This window comes from Trachinotus anak, unplaced genomic scaffold, assembly GCF_046630095.1.
Source record: "Trachinotus anak isolate AG129_WGS33_773 ecotype Australia unplaced genomic scaffold, CSIRO_AGI_Tana_v1 ptg000002l, whole genome shotgun sequence".
Taxonomy (NCBI): Eukaryota; Metazoa; Chordata; class Actinopteri; order Carangiformes; family Carangidae; genus Trachinotus; species Trachinotus anak.
Window position 1 is genome coordinate 28,233,747 of NW_027273853.1, and position 19,517 is coordinate 28,253,263.

The 19,517-nt window shown below is 41.9% G+C and overlaps 4 protein-coding genes across 9 annotated transcripts; 1 reads left to right on the forward strand and 3 right to left on the reverse strand.

Moving 5' to 3' along the window:
- Positions 1-673: 673 nt before the first annotated feature.
- On the forward strand, positions 674-4,934 carry LOC139607460 (putative golgin subfamily A member 6-like protein 3). 5 transcript variants are annotated; one of them, XM_071460346.1, is made up of 3 exons: positions 674-930; positions 1,624-4,684; positions 4,764-4,934. In XM_071460346.1, the coding sequence occupies exon 2, from the start codon at positions 3,407-3,409 to the stop codon at positions 4,031-4,033; it is 627 nt and encodes a 208-aa protein (XP_071316447.1). In that variant the 5' UTR covers positions 674-930; positions 1,624-3,406; the 3' UTR covers positions 4,034-4,684; positions 4,764-4,934. The 5 variants fall into 5 exon arrangements, with proteins under 5 accessions (XP_071316447.1, XP_071316474.1, XP_071316456.1 ...); XM_071460373.1 differs by lacking the exon at positions 674-930 and having other exon boundaries at positions 1,199-3,652; positions 3,761-4,684; XM_071460355.1 differs by lacking the exon at positions 674-930 and having other exon boundaries at positions 1,201-2,540; positions 3,371-4,684.
- Positions 4,523-8,226, reverse strand: LOC139607452 (uncharacterized). 2 transcript variants are annotated; one of them, XM_071460315.1, is made up of 3 exons: positions 7,972-8,222; positions 6,427-6,521; positions 4,523-6,330 (listed from the first exon to the last, which is right to left on the reverse strand). In XM_071460315.1, the coding sequence occupies exon 3, from the start codon at positions 6,322-6,324 to the stop codon at positions 5,419-5,421; it is 906 nt and encodes a 301-aa protein (XP_071316416.1). In that variant the 5' UTR covers positions 6,325-6,330; positions 6,427-6,521; positions 7,972-8,222; the 3' UTR covers positions 4,523-5,418. The 2 variants fall into 2 exon arrangements, with proteins under 2 accessions (XP_071316416.1, XP_071316427.1); XM_071460326.1 differs by lacking the exon at positions 6,427-6,521 and having other exon boundaries at positions 7,972-8,226.
- A 1,102-nt stretch (positions 8,227-9,328) lies between these two features.
- LOC139607457 (transmembrane emp24 domain-containing protein 6-like) lies at positions 9,329-15,242 on the reverse strand. The gene is made up of 4 exons (XM_071460330.1): positions 13,064-15,242; positions 11,966-12,092; positions 11,743-11,897; positions 9,329-11,074 (listed from the first exon to the last, which is right to left on the reverse strand). Exons 1-4 carry the CDS (start codon positions 13,265-13,267, stop codon positions 10,853-10,855), a joined length of 708 nt encoding a protein of 235 aa, XP_071316431.1. The 5' UTR covers positions 13,268-15,242; the 3' UTR covers positions 9,329-10,852.
- Positions 15,243-16,486: 1,244 nt separating this feature from the next.
- On the reverse strand, positions 16,487-19,120 carry tmed6 (transmembrane p24 trafficking protein 6). The gene is made up of 4 exons (XM_071460402.1): positions 18,682-19,120; positions 17,912-18,038; positions 17,440-17,612; positions 16,487-16,947 (listed from the first exon to the last, which is right to left on the reverse strand). The coding sequence occupies exons 1-4, from the start codon at positions 18,892-18,894 to the stop codon at positions 16,714-16,716; spliced, it is 747 nt and encodes a 248-aa protein (XP_071316503.1). The 5' UTR covers positions 18,895-19,120; the 3' UTR covers positions 16,487-16,713.
- Positions 19,121-19,517: the final 397 nt, after the last annotated feature.

Sequence of the window (19,517 nt, forward strand, 5' to 3'; positions counted from 1 at the left end):
GGTGACAACAATCTGGGACCACAGAAAGAATGGTTTACTATAGGCAGCCTTTTTAACTGTAAGGAGCAGCAACATTAACATGAAACAAACAAAAAAAGGATCATTTGCTGCAGAAATGCTCAAAAACAACATTTCAGATATTCAAGTGATGAATTATGACTCGTCTGCTTGTTTGGGGTGTGGGACTCTTACAGTAATATATGGATAACAGAAACTTTCTGTGAACACAGGTTTATTATGACCATCACTCCCAGACCATAATGACAAAGCCCAACCTCAATGAAGCTGTCACTTTAACCCAAACCCTGATCTTTTCCTAACACTAACCAAGTTGTTGCTGAGCCTGAACCAAACCGAACCTTGAATGTGCTGTTGTCAGATCAGAAGATGATTTTCTGTACGTTCAGACCGAAACCGAACGAGAGCATCAGATAATATCAAAGGTCATTTCCTATGAGAGACAGCAGCAGGCACCAGCACGGCCATTGGCTGGGTTTTGGTGGTGTGGATGTCAGGAAAAGTTCAAGTCCAGGCAAGTTGTGGAATGACACAGGTCGGTGGTGTACAGCCCACTGGATCTCCCACCTGCACCACATGGTTTTCTTCTGTCTGACTGGTTGTACTTTTTATTGTGCACCATACAACAGCCCTTTCTCACATCCAGTCAGTGTTTGGCTTTCTTTTAGGTTCATAAATGTGATTTATTCTTCATGTCCAGCTGTTTCCCTCCCTGTGTCGGGGCCTAAGAGCCGGGTCGTGACAGGCAGCGACCCCAGAATGATCGGAGTGAGAGAACATGAGTGAGCAAAGCTGTGTAAACTTTTGTTCCCATCGAACGGTGAAATGGATTTCTGTTGCGGCTCATCCTTTACGACATGCACGCACAAAGGTGTGTGACGCTGCAGGTGTGTGACGCTGCAGGTGTTCCAGGTGAGTTAGTGACGTGTGGAGAATTGCACGCTAACTGCTGCATGCAGAATAGCATTCAACAACAACCCTGCTAGCTGTCTTTTGAAGTTTATTTTGGAGGACTATGTGTGTAAAGCTTCCACGTTAGCATGACTTCATCCAAATTAAAATGATAATGGGAGCAGATTTACTGCTCCAACTTCATGGAAATCCTTTAAACTCGAGGTCTCTGATTGAAGACAGAACCACACAGTCAGTAACTGTAGATTTTATCAGCTGAAATGAAAACTGTCCCAGGCAGATTTCTATTACCTGCAGCTAGCTAGCTAGCTGGTTAACATTAGCTCTGGCTGAGGTTTTGATATCATGCTCACAGCCTGAGGCTAAAGCTAAATGTGCCAGTTAAAAAGTCTCCAGGCACAACAGAGCCTCTTAGTCCTGGTGTTATGGTGCAGCATTAGAAGAAGAGAAATGTATTATAATGTTGTTATTCCTTTATAAAATGACACATCATGAGTCACTTGAACAAAAACACTTTTTATAGTAGTGTATTGACCATAACTCATTCATTTATCAGTCATTTATTTATTTAGCAGACGCTTTTATCCAAATTGACTGACAGAAAGGGGAACAATCAAGGTTAAGTGTGATAAGAAGTGTTAGCGCAGCAATAAGTGCTAGTGACGATTCTTTAAGTGTAGATTTGTCATGTAGTGCTCGGAGAGAAGGTGCTCTCTGAAGAGACAACGTGAGGGAAGATCAGTACGGGGTGGAATAACTACCTTGTGGAGTGGAATAAGTGGATCTTTTAAGGAAGGACCCCCATTGAAGACAGGAGCCATTGGACGGGATAGAGCTAACCGGACTGGGGGAACAGACTGAGAGTCTCTAAGGACCCCCCCTGCCCCCAGGTGAGCACACTAAGCAGCCGGCACCTGTTGGAGCACAGTTTGAGCTGATTCCACCCCGTACTGATCATTGTGCTATAAAGATAAAGAAAAGAAAAAAATTAACCAAAGACTGCACTGAATTCAGTTCACTGCATTGAACTCTTTTTTTTTTTTTTTTTAAATCTAACTTTCACCTTTTGGTCTTAATATTTGTTTTTTTGGGGGGGGGGTTTCAGCAGGGAAACGACAGTTGTGAACAAAGTCTGCTTCATCTGGCAAGACACACACTTGACCTCAGAGAACTTTACTGAACTGTAGTTTAGTGCCGACAGTAAATCAATAAAGATTTAAACAAGCACTGGAACAAATTCCAATAACATTTACAATATCTCTGAGCTGTGATACAGGTCAACCTCCAGAGTTCCCACTACAGAAACCTCCAGCAACCTGCAGACCGGTCACCTGCAGAGACCTGTGAAGCCAAAGAGCTCTGGGGCCTAAACTGTGCTGGACTATCGGGGTAACCCTGTTTGTGTCCGATGGGTGTGGACCAAAGGGGTCTAAATTTCTTGGTTTTAAATCTGTAATATGTCTGATCAGAGAACAGGAATGACGCTAGGAGGAGAGACAGGTGATAACAGCTGACCTACATGGGGGGATATATAAAAAAAAAAAAAAGTTTCACTTTCTCCCATATGCACCTGGACTAATGCTGGCAGCTTGCGTGGTATCCACTCTACAGTAAGTAATAATTTCTTCTTGATATATTATTTAATTACACTGAACTATATTTTTAACATTTTAATGATGCAATCAGGAATTTTGCCCAACCAATTGAACTGATACAGATATTGATATTTCAGAGTTTAAGAATTCAATAATGTTGTATTGACTGATCCTAATATCTTGCACCTACCTACCTCAAGAATTGTGACCAAGCTACATACGAAGCAGACATTTTACCATTTTACTGTTTAAAATTAACTTGTCAGTCTTCTCTAATGAAGAAACTGTTACTAAATGACTCTCAGACTTAGTTTGACAAGTCAAGTTTTAGTAACATGTCCTCTGTACCAGTGAGTACCGGACATATTCAAGCACTGGAGAAACTGGGCATACCCCCTAACGTTTCTGCCGGTGTCTGGACTAGCGTATTAAAAACAAACATACCATCATGTCAGTCTGTCTGGATGGTGGCACGAGAAGGAAGTTGACATTGCTACCTAAATCATAAGGTTTCAGAAGATAAAACCTTTTGATTTAGGAGTGAACTTCCTTCTGCTGGCCAGCTGCCTTGATAAATTTCACTTGCTTTGTATTATTCAGGTTATTATTTGTAGTTCTGTAATTTACCACTTTTCTATAGAGTGCCTGTATAAATGACCTATTTTTGTAGACTAACCTCTGTAGTCACATCGAGACACTTGTTAGCTACCAGCCTTTTAAAGAGACATAAATGACCCTAAAGAAATCAGGACTCAGGTATTTACTGCTGTAATTTATGTTGCAGAGTAAAAAGTGAAAATGTCTTGAGCTTGTTTTAACCACAGACCTTCTGACCAAAAAAACAGAGACTTCAGGGCAAGGTAACAGGAAGCCAGCTGACCATGGAGATCATTAATACCTTCAAGATCGTCTACAACATGTTCGACAACATGAAGAACAACGATCAGCAGTGTCCCCACGTTCTGGAGAGACTGAAAGCCCTGGAGAACCTCTTGGTTTTCATCCAACAGAAGACGCCGGACCAACTCTCTGACGATGTGAAGGAAGGTTTGGAGAAACTCAGCAAGACGGTGTCATCAGCTGAGAAACTGATCAGAAAGTTCACAGACACTCACAAGCTGAATCATGTGGTGAAAGCCAGCGACTACAAATTAGAGTTCGAGAACCTGAACAAAAGTCTCACCGACACCTTTGTGATTCTGTCTGGGGCTCTGCATGTCCACCAGGAGAATAAGCTGGACGAGCAGGAGAAGAAGCTGGAGGAGCAGGAGATAAAGTTGACAGAGCAGGAAAAGAAGCTGGACGAGCAGGAGATAAAGCTGGAGGAGCAGGAGAATAAGCTGGAGGAGCAGGAGAATAAGCTGGAGGAGCAGGAGTTAAAGCTGGCAAAGCAGGAGAGGAGGATGGCTGAACAGGAGGACAAAATTGCCGAGCAGGAGGACATACTGCTAAGAGTGGAGTCAAATATAGCCTATGAAAGTAGAGCTTACTACTGTATTCTGCAGTGAAGAAGAGCTTAGTAAATGTTTACCATAAATTTCTCCATCAGTCACAGACATTCCTGTTTGCACATATTATATTATCATATATTATAATAATATTCTTTTATTAATATCCTAAAACTGTTAATTTCTATCGAAGGCTCATTTTTTTCTTTCTTGTGTGGGATTCCACATATTTTCTGGCTCTTAATTATGAGGTATTGTTGCTTCATAAATGCTGATAACAGATTATAACAGATATAACAGATAATACATTTTGATGTTGGTTTGAATAATCAACTGCAATTAATACATTAATAAATGTGATTTAATGACTACAGACTATCCAGTAAAATTGGTGCTATATGTAAAATTACCACATCAAAATATGAGTGAGTGTGAATGTGTGTGCAGCTCATGAGTCAACACCTCTACATCTTGTCAAAAGTCATTAGCATTCTGTGTGCACATGATCATTTAATGGGCTGAAAGGATGAATATGTGCAAAAATAAAGATATAATTGGTTGCTAGCATTTTTATTTATTCCTTCATTTGTGCAGCACTACATTGAAATTAATTGCATCTTCCCAAATAAAAAAATAATAATGAATATTAATATATGTAACTACAAACATAATAAATTCCCATGTAAACACTGGAGGTGCAAAAACATGTATGTTCAGTTACATGTGGGTTATTCTCTTATAAAGTGAGTTCAGAAAGAAAGAAAAACCAGAGCGGCTTTCAGGAAAAAAGATTTCTCAACACCTTCTCTCTGTCCTCGTTTCCTTGTCTCTCTTTTGTGTCTTACTATCAAATAATGAATATAATAAAACATGTGAAAAGGTTGAATATGCAACCAAATAAACTCCAACCAGTGTTTCAACCTTCTGATACAACCAATAGGAATGTCTCCTGAAACAGTGCCTCTACAGCGGTGGGCATACCGGACTTTAGTTGTCATGGTTACAGTAATAAACATGCATCAAGCACAAAAACTACCTGGTTAGGTTTAGGAAAAGATCGTGGTTTGGATCAAAATAAGTACTTCCCATAGACTGTGTATAAAAATGGACATCAATGGAGAAGATCCTTAAAGCTGCATTCTATCTAACGACCATCGGGGGGCGACTCCACTGGTTGTAAAAGTCTGGTTGTATTGAAGTCTATGTGAAAATGTCTCAAGTTCTCATTGATTTATTATCTCAGTAAATGTTTTCCTGATGAGTTTATGGTCTCAGTCTCTAGTTTCAAGTCCATTTAGAGGAAAATAGACCATAAAGCAGGTTATGCATTAGGGCGGGGCTACTGTGTGACTGACAGACTGTACCTGACAATCAGGATAGATGGAGAGAGGTCTCTTTCCCACCTTCCTTCCCCTTTGTCCTCACACATCACATCACTTCTTGTTTTAACGCAAAAACGATTGAATATAATTTGTTACAGTTGTGTTTTGTGATGAAAAAGTTGTGGGGGCAGCAGGTCTGATAAATTGCATCGGAGCCACTGGGGCTGTGGTGGGGGAGAGTGCAATGGGGGACACTGTAGTGGTGACATGCTGGGAGACAATGGCGGTAGAGAGAGGGGCCCGGGCCACGGTTCCAGTTAGAGGCACAGGTCTTGGGGGGCTATATACTTGCATGGGGGACATGATAGAGCGAACAGGCACGGTAGCTGCAGGGACAGTCACTGGCCTGGGGGACACGATGCAGTGGACAGGTGCCGGAGTTATGGGGCGATACACTGGTATGGGGAGAGGCATTGGGCCTGTAGGCATGGGGCGAGGCATCAGGGCTGTTGGGCTAGACACTGGCATGGTGGGGGGCACAGAGGCTGTGGGCGTGGGGGGAAGCATTGGGGCTGTAGGTGGGGGGTGAGGCATTGGGGCCGTGGGGCTGGTAAGAGGTTGCTCTCCATCCTCTCTCACTACAGATTCATAGACTTTGTAGAGTATGTTCCCCTGCTCGACCTGCAGGGTCCCGGACAGGATGTGGAAATTATCTGTGAGTCTTTCGTTCACCATGTAGAACTTCTCTTCAAGGTTGCCGGACTTCAGGAAACTCTTAACTACGTTGGTTTGGGAATATTTCATTATCAGGTCCTTGGCAGAGTGCAGAGTGATGCTGAGGTCCTTCAGAGCCTTGTCCACAGGGGCAGAGATTTGGCCCGGCCCCCTTTGTTTGATGGTCAGAACCAGCTCCTCCAGGGCTTTGACTCTCCGGGAGACTCGCTGGCAGCGCTCCTTGTTGGCCTTTGTATTCTCAACCATCTGGTAGATTGTCTGGCATACAGACAAGAGCTGGTCTACGTAATCCATGATCAGCTGTGGAGACAGAGAGGCAGTTAGCTTGCAAAGAAATGTGAAGGCGCCACAGGGAAGTAAACTCAACTAGACTGAAGTGAGCTGAGCTGAACTCACCTGAGTTCAGAACCACGAGTTAAGCTGAGGGGAACTTAAAGACTTCAGACTTCAAGAAACAAACTGAAACTCATGGTCCTGGAGGTGTACAGGCCCTGGAAGGAGATTGCAGCCAATTACCTTCTTAGTCTGCTCTTCAAAGCACTTCAAAACACTCACAGTCCTGTTTTGTTTCAAGAGATCTGCTAGTACTCTAATTTTAACAGTTGCATCAGTGCCCCCAGACGGTCTGGCTGTCGACCCTCTTCTGACAGCTGAACGTCTAACCTACATGTCTCAATCTGTTATCAGTGCATCTGTCTTTGTGATGAAGCAATGCTGCCGTAGTGTGACAAAGACAAAGCAGAGCATCAAAGAAGAAAAAACACCTTTGTGAAGGAGGTTGCTGCAGAGATAGGGCGTGTCCTTTCTGTGACAAACTTTCCGCATGCTTCTGATTAACAGTCAGTTATTTCACTGCAGTTTCATTAACCATGTGCAGGCTCACGAACAGCTTCAAGGGACTGGTTTTACCCTCAGCTACATTTCTATCACCACCCTGTCTTCTCCTAAATACCAACAGATGCTCGTGTTAACGTGTGTGGACTTGAGCATGTGGGCTCATCCAACGCTCACATCTGCCGGTTACCAGTGTTGTGACAGCGACATACCAATAACTTTACACTGGAAGAAGTTGAACTAATGCAAAGAGAAATCTGGTTAACTAAAGCTGCTTAGAAAAAGCAGTTCAAACTACTTTCTAAAAAAAACTGAAAAAGAAAATGTACATGTGATATTAAAGTACAAGAAAATATAAAGCAAAACATTACATTCCTGCAAAAAATGAATTTCTTGTTCACAGGTCACATGTAAACCAAAACCCCACAATTTATGGGAAAGTCTGAGGAACATCAGCTTTGGTTTTGTATATAATAATCAGAATAAGTACGTGTGTGGTGGTGATTACCTGCTTTCTCAAAGGGGAGAAGTGATGGTAAAATCTTTTTTCTATTGTAGTTTCAGTAATAATATAGTAATATAATAATATAGTTCTCTACTCCCCAACATCTGCCTGTAAGACCTGACTGAAACCACTTCAACACTGATTTTTCACACACTTCCTGTTGAGGACAAAACAGTCTGTAACATGTATCATCGCTGTCCTGTAAAATCCATGTATCTCCAAATTTGCATATGTTGAAATTTTCACACAAACTAAGGAATGAAAGGATGTCGCTCTCCGTTCACTAAAGCTTCATGGATTTTGTGTTTTTTCTCCCATGAATTACACTGAAATTACATTAGGAAGAAATCCTTTAATGTCCAGTATGAACAGGAGGAGCGATCACAGCAAGCAAAACCAGTTTCACCTTCATGTGAGCACCTGACTTTTGTTTCGAGACAGACTTTGAGCCTATCCTTTAAATGTTCAGATATGATTTGAGAAAATTCTCGCACCTCTTAAGCAAAATAAACTATTTGGAAAATCTGAAATGTTTTGTCACAAAGCTGAAAACGGAGCAGCTTTTTTTTAGCCCAAGAAAAGTAAAAAAAACAAATATTTACCTGTCAGTGAATGTTGATGAGCAGTCAGTCTGAGTCCGAGAGCAGAGAGTGTGGAAGGTGGAGAAAATGAAAGTAAATTGTTTTTCAGCATCAACGTCACTTCCCTGCCCTCATCAGGTGTTTTATCTGAGGCATCCAACCACCGTCTACGTGATAAACCTGATTTTCATGTTTAGAGTATGTAACACAGAGCTCCAGAGAGAAAATCACAGTGTAACGTGACCATGTCAAGGAACAGGAGAGGGATAAACTGAGGATAAAGTCTGAAGTGGCTCAGATTTCCTTGTACTGCGCTGGATGTAAGACACTTCCAGGTCCCATCAGGTGCTGCTGCCGTGTCCATACTGCATGTTTTCTGTCTCTTTGTGAAGCATCTCTGCTTTATTTTACAGCAGTATTAGAGACAGACAGGAAAGTCAGGGGAGAGAGAGCGAATGATGTGGAGAAAAGGGCGCAGGCCGGATCCAAACCTGGGCCACTTTAGCACATGGTCAGTGGCAAATATCGTGGACCTCAGCGCACAACTAATGTAATTAGCAGGCTAAAGTCAATCACACCACAAATTTCATTCATAATGTTGCGAAAACAGGCTGGTAGTTTCACATACATGTAATTTTTCTGGATTGTGTGAAATCATTAAAAAATAATACGAAACAAATCTGCAGATCAAGGTGAACTGGTTCAGTTGACTCTTGGTTTGATTCTCTTAAGTGTGTTATTCTATCTGTGTGATGCAGGATTTGTGCAATTTAGAAATTTCATTCTCCATTTTATTTGTATTTTATTCTGTTATGCTAGTTAATTTCTATTCTTGTTACTTTTTGTATTTATGATTGTGTATATATATATATATATAGTATTATAACTGCACATGTTGTTATGTCTGTGTGGTTCTTTAAGTTCTGCTGTTTAATGGTGTTTGACAATGGTGTTTTTCGTTGGGTGGGTAATGACAACAAAAATGTGTGTGTGTGTGTGTGTGTGTGTGTGTGTGTGTGTGTGTGTGTGCGTGTGTGGTGCCCTGGGTTTCGCCCAGGCTTTCACACAAGCTAGAACCGCCACTGCACATGGTACACACTCGACCAGGTGAACTACCAGGACGCCTATTTTGTGTTTTTCTTTCATTTTGTGTCTCTTTGTGGTTATTTTAAGTCATTTTGTGGTTGTTTTGCGTCTCTTTATTGTAACTTTGTCTTTTTGGGTTGTTTTGTGGTCACTTTGCGTCTTTTTGTCACCTCAAACACCGGCTCTGGACCAGGGGCCCCTGACCCTTTGGACCCCTGGACCCGTGCACAGTGTAATCACCTGGTTGGTTGTCACCTCGCCTCAGATTTTTGGTTTGCGTGTTGATGATCAAGCCACTGCACGGTCGTCTGAACACTTCCACTAAACCTCATATTGTGTGTCTGTGAGCAGGTTTCCACAGGAGGAGGAAACAAACTATTCTTCAAACTATTATTTTAACCCTGTAATCCAAACTATACTGTAACATATATTTGCTATGTGTTTGTAACACGGTTTGTATATTACAGTATATGGTTTCACAGTATATCTTATGGCACATATTCCCTCTTATTTCACATGCTTGTGAATTTGAATCAGTGAATCACTCAGGGTGTGCAGGAATATATTTCTTTTGGTGCTGAATCTCACTGCTCTCATTCCTGTGGTGAATGGTGCAACAGTCTGATGTCAGAGGGAGGAGGAGTCCAAACCTGAGTGCTCTTTCTGTTTAAGCTGTTTAAGCGTCTATTGTTTTTGGCTGCATATCCAACGCTGGCATTCACAGCTGTTTACTCACCAGCCCAGAAGAAATGTTTGGAGGTCAGTATCAAGCCTCGTTCTTGTCACCATCAGGAGAAAGAAACACCTCTGTTGACTCAAGTGCTGCTCAGAGGGCGTTTTATAACCTTTTGGCGAGTAAACACTGTTATAGTTATAAATTGTAACGCTAGCTATGCAGCCACAGCAAAACTTACAAATAGCTTCTCTAAGCTGCAAAATCTCATAGTTGCTTTACTTAAACCAGCTCATATTTTATCATGTAATCAAATTATGTGCAACTTAATAAAATTACTTCAGGTCTGGTAACTCTCATAATAATGAATTAACCCTAAGGAGGGATTGTTAGTTACCTCACAGTATGCAGAGTTAAAGGTGCCCTGTCCTGTGTTTCTGTTCACACCCAGTCTTCTGTGTCCTCTCCCTCATGATGTCTAATATGAGGAATGCATTTGCAGAGCTTGTTGAATGCAGCATGGTTTACAGAAATGTTTACTTGCTCGCAGCCTTTGTCTTCACAGCCTTTGTCGACGCATTGCTGTGTTTTGTGACATGTTGCTGCCACTTGTTGATCACAGGAATAGTGTGAAACTGGCTGAAATTTGTGTTGCGGCCCCTGTGGCCCCTGCGGCCCACATTTGCTCCGTGGTGTTAAAGGTCCTCATAAGAAGATATGTTTGTGGTTTTAGGAACAAAGAGCCTCTCTTCTGATTGGCTGACTGTTTGTTGAGTGATCCAATAAAAATCTAGTAGATTTCAGGTAAACACTTGGGCGTGGCTGAGAGCAGCGACTGCTTTGTTGTGACATCACAAAGTTCCAGAAGTCCTGACGGCTGGTTTTAAGGCTCAGTGTCTGAATACAGGCTGTGTGCATTTCTCTGTGGACTGAGGCTTTGATACTTTCACAGTATTAATATAGAACCTAGACCTGCTTTATGATCACAAACACATGGACATCTGCCTTTAGACTGGGTGGAGCTTTAATAAAATGTTGCAGATAGTGTGCAAGATCTTTATCTTTCCCAATAAAAAGCATCAATAAACATCCGATGAGAGAAGATAAAAATCACAGCGGTCCGGACATGTGCGTGTTCTGCGCTCAGCATCTCGGCCTGCTGGGGTCTGTGTGGAAGAGTCTCTTGAGGACGAGGAGCTGCAGGTATCCACACAGGAAGATGACGAGGCTTTGGGTCGCCGACCACCAGTTGACGTAGTTGAGGTTGGACAGGAGGAGGTAGTGATCCTTCCCTTTCCTCATTCGGGCCAAGTTGTAATGACGCCACATGTGGAAGATCTGGTTCTGCAGCTTCTGTACGCTCTCCTAAACCAGACACATTTATTCATTTAATGTCACATAACACTGATCATAACACTGTGTTATAGTTGGTTACAGACGATACAAGGTGCAATATTTACTGTTTGATGTGAAAGTAAAGGATGGTGCGTTGACTTCTTGTTATCATCATGGAGCATGTTATTTCTTCACTTTTACTGTGAACGTTTTTGAAGAGTGCGTTTAGTTTAAATGTTGTTTGCATCACAAACTTAACTTTATTAATTTCAGGGTTTCTCACTGAACAGAAAAATCTCATGGACAACTTAACCATTCAGCCAAGTTATAAATATTTTAACTTTATTTCTGACAAATCCTGTTGTTCTCGATCATAATACAGAAATATCCAGAACCTGCTTCATCGCTTTTATTAAGAAAATAAAACAGCACTGTTGATTTGATCTGAACCTCATAAGTAAATAACTTTTTTAATTAATTTCAATTAGGTCTGAACATCAAATAAATTCAATTGTTATACAACAATAACTTTATGAAGACAAATGGTTTATATCTCCAAAGTACATTTACTCAAGCATACTGTATTTAAATACAGTTTTGAGGTACTTGTACTTGTTGTCAACAAAGAGGCTGTAAAGACTATTGATTGTATTTGCAAAGAAAGCAACAACTAAGTCCAAAATCCCAGAGACAAATACCTCAATAACAGTCAATGTGCTGTTGAGGACTTTCTCCCCCTCCTCCATCTCGCCCTCTGACTCCTCCAGTCCTTCATAGATGGCACCAAAGTTCAGGAACACCCTGATGGCTCCAAATTGCTTGTTGTGGTTCCCGAGACACATCCGGTAAAAACCTGTGAGGAGGAAGCTGCAGTTACAGTTCGTACTGTATTCTGGACCGAAGCGTTCCCGGTGATCCTACCTGTCACCTCCGTCTGGAACTTCATCTGACCCACGGCTTCGTTCTGTGACGCCATGAGAACGCCCTGTGGGGAGCTGACAGTCACAAACAGCGGGTGGTCATTGGCCATCCCCGTTACCCACTGCACCTGTGCTCATAGACACACATGAAATACTCCCATGAGACAATAAACACAGCTGCTGAGACCACAGCCACATGATCGACACCAGGGACGAGGTTGGTGCTAATCTGTTTTCTTACTGTCAACAAGACTTGAACCAACAGCGAAGGTCTCCCACATATTTTTCTGACGTATATTTGTAGCTCAAACCCAGAAGTTTGCATCAACCTAGTTTCACTGACAAACAGCCAATGAGATTTTAACATTGTCTTTTTGAGAACTGCAGAAAATAAACTTGTTTTGTTTGGCAGGATGTTTTTCACTAATGACTCCACTTTATGATGTTTGAAGCCTAAATACAATCACTATGAGTGAAAAAGCTCATGTGTGTAATATTTATACAGTTTGTTGTGGACGGCTGAATGACCTCTCCTCTAACACAACCTTCAGGACATTATCTACATCCATATCTCTAAAACTGTTGTCTGTACTGTTTAACAGTTCCAACACTTTAACTTTGACAGGTGTGATGACTGTAGAAACTTTCATTCTTCTTTCATGACATTTAATTTATAATGTTTAATGTTTCTACTTTTTTACCCTCAAAAAAGTATCTTCTGACAATCTTCAGATCTTCAAACGTGGGCAACAAACAGATGGATGCAGCCTCTGAATTGGGACAAAACTAATATATTTTATAAATTTTACAGATTCAAATCCAGGCTCTTGGCAGATTATCAACAATCAAATCAGGTTCAATCGACATAATGAAAACAAGGACCCAGGTCTCTTTATGTAATGATAACATAAATATGCTGTAAACTCCTGTTTGCTAACGCAGGGAAACGATCACATGTTTAGAAGTCGAACTGGTTCACCTTGAAAGTCTTTGTGATAATCCTGAGGACGAAATGCACCACGGCACAGACTCATCTCAGGACAGGTCACAGACACATTCACCTCTGCAGAGGACATGAAACCGTCCCACAGGTTCTCACCATGTACGTCAGGTAGAAGCTCCCGCTCTGGTGAGCAAAGTGCCAGAAACAGTCCATCCCTGCAGCAGGAACCTCGACGGCAAAGTCATATTTGTCTGAGCTCCTGAACAAACCGGCGTCCCCCTCACTGAGGGAGGGTTCAGACTTTCTGGCCCAGATGCACTGAGAGCTCAGCGCAGTGATGAGCAGAGCGTTCAGCAGCATGACTCCAGTCCTGGAGTCCAGGAGCCGGCTGGTTTCTCCTGTTCGCTCTCAGTTATCAGCCGGGGGAGAATCATTAACCACGAGCACAAACTCTCCACAGCCTCGTACGTTTGATAACATATCAGTGTAATGTGACTGAAATCATGCATTGTGTTTGGGTAGAATTACACAGTGAAGTCACTTACTCAGCCTTTTAAAAAATGATAGAAGATGTTTGAGAGCTGGTTTTAAAGATTTACATCCTCAGTGGGAACCAATGGGCTCACAGCTGAGAGCCACAGACAGGAAGTACTGAGACACACACAGATATATCATCAATAAGAAAATAATGTTCATCCACTGTTTATACATTCGTGTTATAAATTGTTTCTTATGTAGAAAGAAATCAGGTATTTAGTATTTATTAGCAAAATATAAACCTTTAATAAATACTTTATAATACACTTTAATGTTGTTGTACACAGGACACTTTATGTCTGTGAGCAATTATAACATCTATGAAGAATTATTTCATATTATTTCAAGTTTTACCAGCAGTTTTCTTAGCTTAAGGAAAAAAGATGAACAAAAAGCTACGTGTGCAACTACGTTTGGGTTCATTACCATTAGCGACAGAAACAGGAAGGTTTGAGACTGACTGATGTGTTTGTTGCCTACACATTGATTCTAAATGTTCACATAAAATGACTCCAGCTCTGCATTTTACTGCATTTTCAAATGCAGGTGGAAACTGAAGGAAAGTTCGTAAGCGTGTTTTCTAGATGTAAGTGGATGAAATTAGCTTGAAGGCAAAAACATGATCAGACAATGAGTCCAACCAGCCCGAACACTGAGTGACGTAGAAAGCCTCCGAGTAATAGAAGGAATCATTTTCCACCTCCATCATGGCAGCAAAAACAGCGGTGGTAGGCTGAGGGATGGGGGCATCTGCCGTGAAAAGGGGGGAAGGGGTGGCAGCAGCGAGGGCAGGGACCCCGGCACTGGAGCAACACATCCCATCATCCCATTCGTCGTCATCGTCGTCCAATCACAAACCTTCGAAACCTTCCTGCTCCCGCTGCGAACCTGCAGAGCCCCAGAGAGGAAGGTAGGTGTCCCTCAGACCGTCGTTCACACTGTTGAACTCGCTGTTGCACTTCAGCTGGTTCACAAATTTGGTGGTGCATTTCCTGAGCAGCTCGTGGGCCTCGGTCAGATTCATGGAGAGTTTCCCAAGAGCTCGGTTCACATCTAGCCCTCTTTTTTTGATGCTCTCAACCAGCTCTTCCAGGGCTTTGACCCTTGCTGCGAGGCGGCGACAGCGCTTCTGATTGACCTGCGCGTCAGCAGCCATCCAGAGGGTGCCCCTGGATAAGCCCAAGATTTTTCTAATATGCTCCACGAGAAGCTGAAAAGGAAAACTTGGGAAGAAATGAAATGTGATAAATAAAAGTTAAAGGGGCTGTTAGTGGTGTTGACCTACAGCATATCTGCAGTGAGCAGAGTAGAAATGGTAATGACAGCAAAAAGGGAAACGTGTATGTTGACGTCTTTGAGCCATTTTAAGCCGGTGAGTTGTTCCTTATGACTGTCGCAGTCTGTCCTCTCTGTCCAGGCTGGGACTGATCATGACAGTGTGACCTGCTGTTCTATCTGCAGCCATTTAAAGCACTTTCCTTGATTGACAGGAAGGGCGGGGTTTAACTCAAGACTTCCCAACACTGACGATCAGATCACGCTGCTCACATTCCACAGAAATAGGCCCAGTGACGACGGGCCTGGTTTCACAAGCTCAAGGCCTTGTTTCCTGGAAGGTGTTCAACATACTCTGCATGTTTATTATTGTCCTCTCTTGTCCTGTTTGTGTTTGTCTACACAGTCTTTACAGTGAGGAAGCAGCAACGTGTCTGCACAGAGCCTGATTCCCTCTGATGTCCCCATCACTTTTCCAGCCTCAGTTTGATTTACTAACTTCAAAACAAAGACTAAGGTCTCTAAACAGAATCTCGTTGCATGTTGCTGTCCATACTTCAAATGAGAGAAGAGATAAACATGTTGAGATGCACATTTAAGTTGCATTTAGTCACTGTGCTCAAAGTAAGTAGACTTTCTCTGCCCTGCGCTTTACCTCTCAGGCTATAAAGAGCCTTCTGCCCGACCTGCTGACTGATGGAGCGGAAAGATTTTTGGGCTTGCTGGACAGAAATTATTCAAACTCTGCTGCACTTTGTTTTTTAAAAAAAAGAATCTATACTTTATCTTTTATATTGTTTATTACTGAGCATGAGCTCTTTACTCACAAAAACCAAGTGGAATTTTAATTCACACAGCACATTTTATACTCGGAACAATCAATCAACTATCAAAGAAAATAACAGATAAACAATGATAGACGATGAAAAAAAACCTGCAGGTTGCAGCCTCACAGTTCTCACCTGACGCCTGTTTTCTGAGTGATCATCACTTGACACACAGAAAATAAATACAAGTAATTAGACCAAACACAACTTTACAGCAAATGAGCTCAACAGAGAAACAAGTAAAAACAGGTCAGAGGCTGAAGACCTGGTTTCAGATACTGTCCTTCCTACACATTAAACTAAAATCTATTAATGTGAAACTAATGGAACTTGTGTGTGTGAATCTTCTGTTGTTTGTACTTAGAGGTTACTAATAGGTCTCGGGTTTTAGTATGTTCAGCAGTTATAAAACATGTTGTGTATGTATTTAAACGTCTCTAATCTCACAGGTAGCAGGACTGGAAATATTCCAGAGAGCAGAAACCATTGGCTGCTTTCTGCTTTGTCTTGTTGCTTGTTGAGTCACAGAGCTGCACACGAGTGCACACATCGCAGATAATCAACGGACCAGAACTACTCCAGCGTGTGTTCTGGCTCAGTTGTCCATATGCCGGGAAAAAGTGTTCAGATAAAACCGGTCTGGCAGGTCACAGTGAGACAGATGTGAAAGATGTTGAAGACACATGTCTACAAATCTATAGTGTTACTCTAGAGCACAGTCAACAAGTAAAGAGACAAGTATTTCTGTTCTTAGTGCTGTTTTTTTAGGGAAATATTGCATATTTTAAATTACAAATAAAGATTTTATGTCCAAAACATGAGAAGAACCTTTCTTGGCTGTTGTGGATATTTTGCTCGACATCAGCGACGACCTGGACGTGGCGTCATTAAACCTGACGACACCTGCCGGCTGCTGTAGTGAGGAAAACACAACAACCTGTTCACACCATCACCTAAAGCAAAGTTTAATCATGTTGTGTGAAGAAATACAAGAACACAAACACAATACCAGAAAGAAAAATGGCCACCACAGCCTTATAGCATGGTCTGTGGCTCCGGGGCCACCGCACACTCAGACACATGACAGATTTATGCTGTTTCGGATTCAGATGTTTTGTTCTGTTGCTGCTGGACTAAACATCTGGACTCCTGACGACACCGAGTCTCTCAGCAGCGAGGCTTCTCGTCCTCGGTGCAGGTCTTGCTGATGAAGAGTCTTTTGAGGAAGAGGAGCTGCAGGTACCCGGAGGTGACGATGAGGAGGCTGAGGGCCGTCGACCACCAGCTGATGTACTGCGAGTTGGACTGCAGCAGGAAGTAGTCGGCGCTCTTCCTCATACGCCCGAAGTTGTAGTAGCGGAACATGTGGAAGACGTAGTTCTCCACTTTGTGAGTCGCATCCTGCAGCAGCAGAACACACAAGTATTACAAACTGTACTACAAACTGTACCGCTGCTGGTATTATTACTATATTCAGTACTACTAATCTATGAAATTTGTCTTGACTGTTACTGATACTAAAATACCCTTTAAATCAGTATAGTGACAGACAATACTACTAAAGACACAAAATAATAACAAAAGGTTCCATTACTAGAATATTCTACTACTGTTATATTATCTTTATTGTCTTTAATATTATCTATAACACATTACACTTAATATTTACTTTCTCTGTTTATCTTTCACTATCTAGACTCATCTGCTGTTTTTCTATTTTACAGAATGTTTCTCCATTTTTTTTTTTTATCATTAGCTGAATCTGGAGGGTTGTGTGTAAAACCCTGAGAGACGAAAACGTTTCATTACAGAAACACTAAAAGTACATGTGTGAATTCATTGAGAAACTTTTCATGGATCGTTACCCGAGAGGACTGAGAAGTTTATTTTTACCTCTATGATGCTCAGTGTGTTGTTCAGCTCTTTGCCGACTTCCTCTTCCTTCTTCTTCTTCTCCTCACCTTTGCTCTTGTTTTGGTGGCCGTCGTAGTAAACACCGAAGCTGAGGAAGACCTGCATGGTGCCGAAGCGGTTGTGGAAGTTGCTGAAACACATCTGATAGAAACCTGGAAGGAAAACACGAGTGAGAATATGCTGCATGTTCTCACAGTGTAGAGGACGACTGAGGCGACACAACAACACAACAACACCGCAACAACAACAACACAAAAGTCAGTCGTATTGTGAAGTCTGAGAGTTTCTCTTTCTTTTACTAACTAACTAATTTAACTTCTGTCTTTTTGTTGGTCATGTTTTGTTGCTGTGACAGACCAGAAGTGGAAAAATAAAACTAAAGTAGTGTGTGTTGGACAGACAGACAGACAGACAGACAGGCAGGCAGGCAGACAGACAGACAGACAGACACCTGTTTCCTCTGCCTCAAAGTTGATCTGACCCGTTGCATCGTCGACAGTCGACACTAACAGACCGCTGGGGGCGTTGACGGTGACAGACAGGTGTCTGTCATGGCCGACCCCCGTCACCCACTGCACCTGCAGACAGGAAACAGGAAACACACATAGAGCAGGGAGAGAGTTCAATACGTGGACTTTGTGGTTATAACTGTCAGCTCTGTCAAAATAAAATGTCTGTCAGGAGAATCTGGTCCAGTATCTGATCCAGTATCTGATCCAGTGTCTGGTCCAGTGTCTCCACAACCACTGATCAGACTCAGATGAAAGTCACTGTAAATATTCATGGTTACCAGATGGTGAATCCTTGAATCCTGATCCTTGAAACTTGTCATAGTTTATCATATATAAACTACTACATATTGAAATACCACTATACTTAATACCAAATGCTACAATACATATAATAACTTGTGAATAAACCACATGTGAAAGGCCTGAAAACGTATTTTCTAAATCCGCTTCTTGGTAAGAATAATTTAATTCCACATGAACAAGATGAATTTTGTCTGAACAGTTTGAATTATATATATATATATATATATATATATATATATATATAATTATATATATTTCTTCTTATTTCTGAGTGAAAGTGGGAAACACTTTTCAATGGATATTTATGTTAAAGAGAGAAATACTTTTTCTTTAAAATTAAAAGCAAACATAAGAAAAAAACCTGCTCACGCTGGAGAGAGAAACATGTGGAGGCCTCTGATCTTACCGTGAAGCCCAGGTAGAACCTCTCTCCACGGTGAGCGAAGTGCCAGAAACACTCCAACCCAGCAGCAGGAAGCACCACGGAGAAGTCGTACTGGTCGGCGCCCCAGAACAGCTCCTGGTCCGTTATGTTGGGGTGGGGGTTTGTCAGGGGCCCGCCGTGAACTGGACCCCAAAAAACAAGAACAAGACACAAGCAGAGAATCGTAGACGACATGTCTGATGAAAATGAAAGGTGTGTGTGTGTGAGTGTGTGTGGCTGTGTGGAGAGATCAGAAATGATTAACTGGCCCCAAAATCTTGCCTCAGTCAGTGGGAAAACTGAGCTGCGTTCACAGGTGGAGTCGACGCTGATAGAGAGAAATAACTGAAGAACAAAGTCTGACCACAGAAAACCATCTCTGCCAGGCTGGTGATGAAGACGCCACCGGCTCCAAAACCACTGGTGGTGTGGACCAGTGAAAAACTAAGAAGTTCTGACAATTACAAACATTCTCTGGGGACCATGAATGTCTCACAGAATTTCATAATAATCTGTGTAATGGTTTAATTCAGTCTGTACAAGAGGACGATCTGTCGGAGTAGAGATGAATTAGGTTTATTAAATGTCTGAAAAGTGTGTAAAAGTGAAAGGTTCTGTAATCTCATAAAACAAATGTGCAAATCGTTTCAACTCAGACTCTCGTCCCAGTTCTCTTTTCAAAACTGTTTCCAGGCTCATCAGGTTTAAATCGAGACTTAATGAGATGTTCAGTGCTTCCCCAGAGACTAAGTTCAGCTGCTGCACTCATTTCAGTGTTGGAATAAAGCTTGAGACCATTTTATCTTCATTCAAGAATT

Coding starts and splice junctions, on each gene's coding strand:
- LOC139607457 (XM_071460330.1), bottom strand. CDS start 13,267: ATGCTGCTGAACGCTCTGCTCATCACTGCGCTGAGCTCTCAGTGCATC. Junction 12,093..13,063: donor GCTTCTACCTGACGTACATG/GTGAGAACCTGT, acceptor CTATGAGCACAG/GTGCAGTGGGTAACGGGGAT. Junction 11,898..11,965: donor GTTCCAGACGGAGGTGACAG/GTAGGATCACCG, acceptor TCCTCCTCACAG/GTTTTTACCGGATGTGTCTC.
- LOC139607460 (XM_071460346.1), top strand. CDS start 3,407: ATGGAGATCATTAATACCTTCAAGATCGTCTACAACATGTTCGACAAC.
- tmed6 (XM_071460402.1), bottom strand. CDS start 18,894: ATGTCGTCTACGATTCTCTGCTTGTGTCTTGTTCTTGTTTTTTGGGGT. Junction 18,039..18,681: donor GGTTCTACCTGGGCTTCACG/GTAAGATCAGAG, acceptor TCCTGTCTGCAG/GTGCAGTGGGTGACGGGGGT. Junction 17,613..17,911: donor CTTTGAGGCAGAGGAAACAG/GTGTCTGTCTGT, acceptor TTTTCCTTCCAG/GTTTCTATCAGATGTGTTTC.
- LOC139607452 (XM_071460326.1), bottom strand. CDS start 6,324: ATGGATTACGTAGACCAGCTCTTGTCTGTATGCCAGACAATCTACCAG.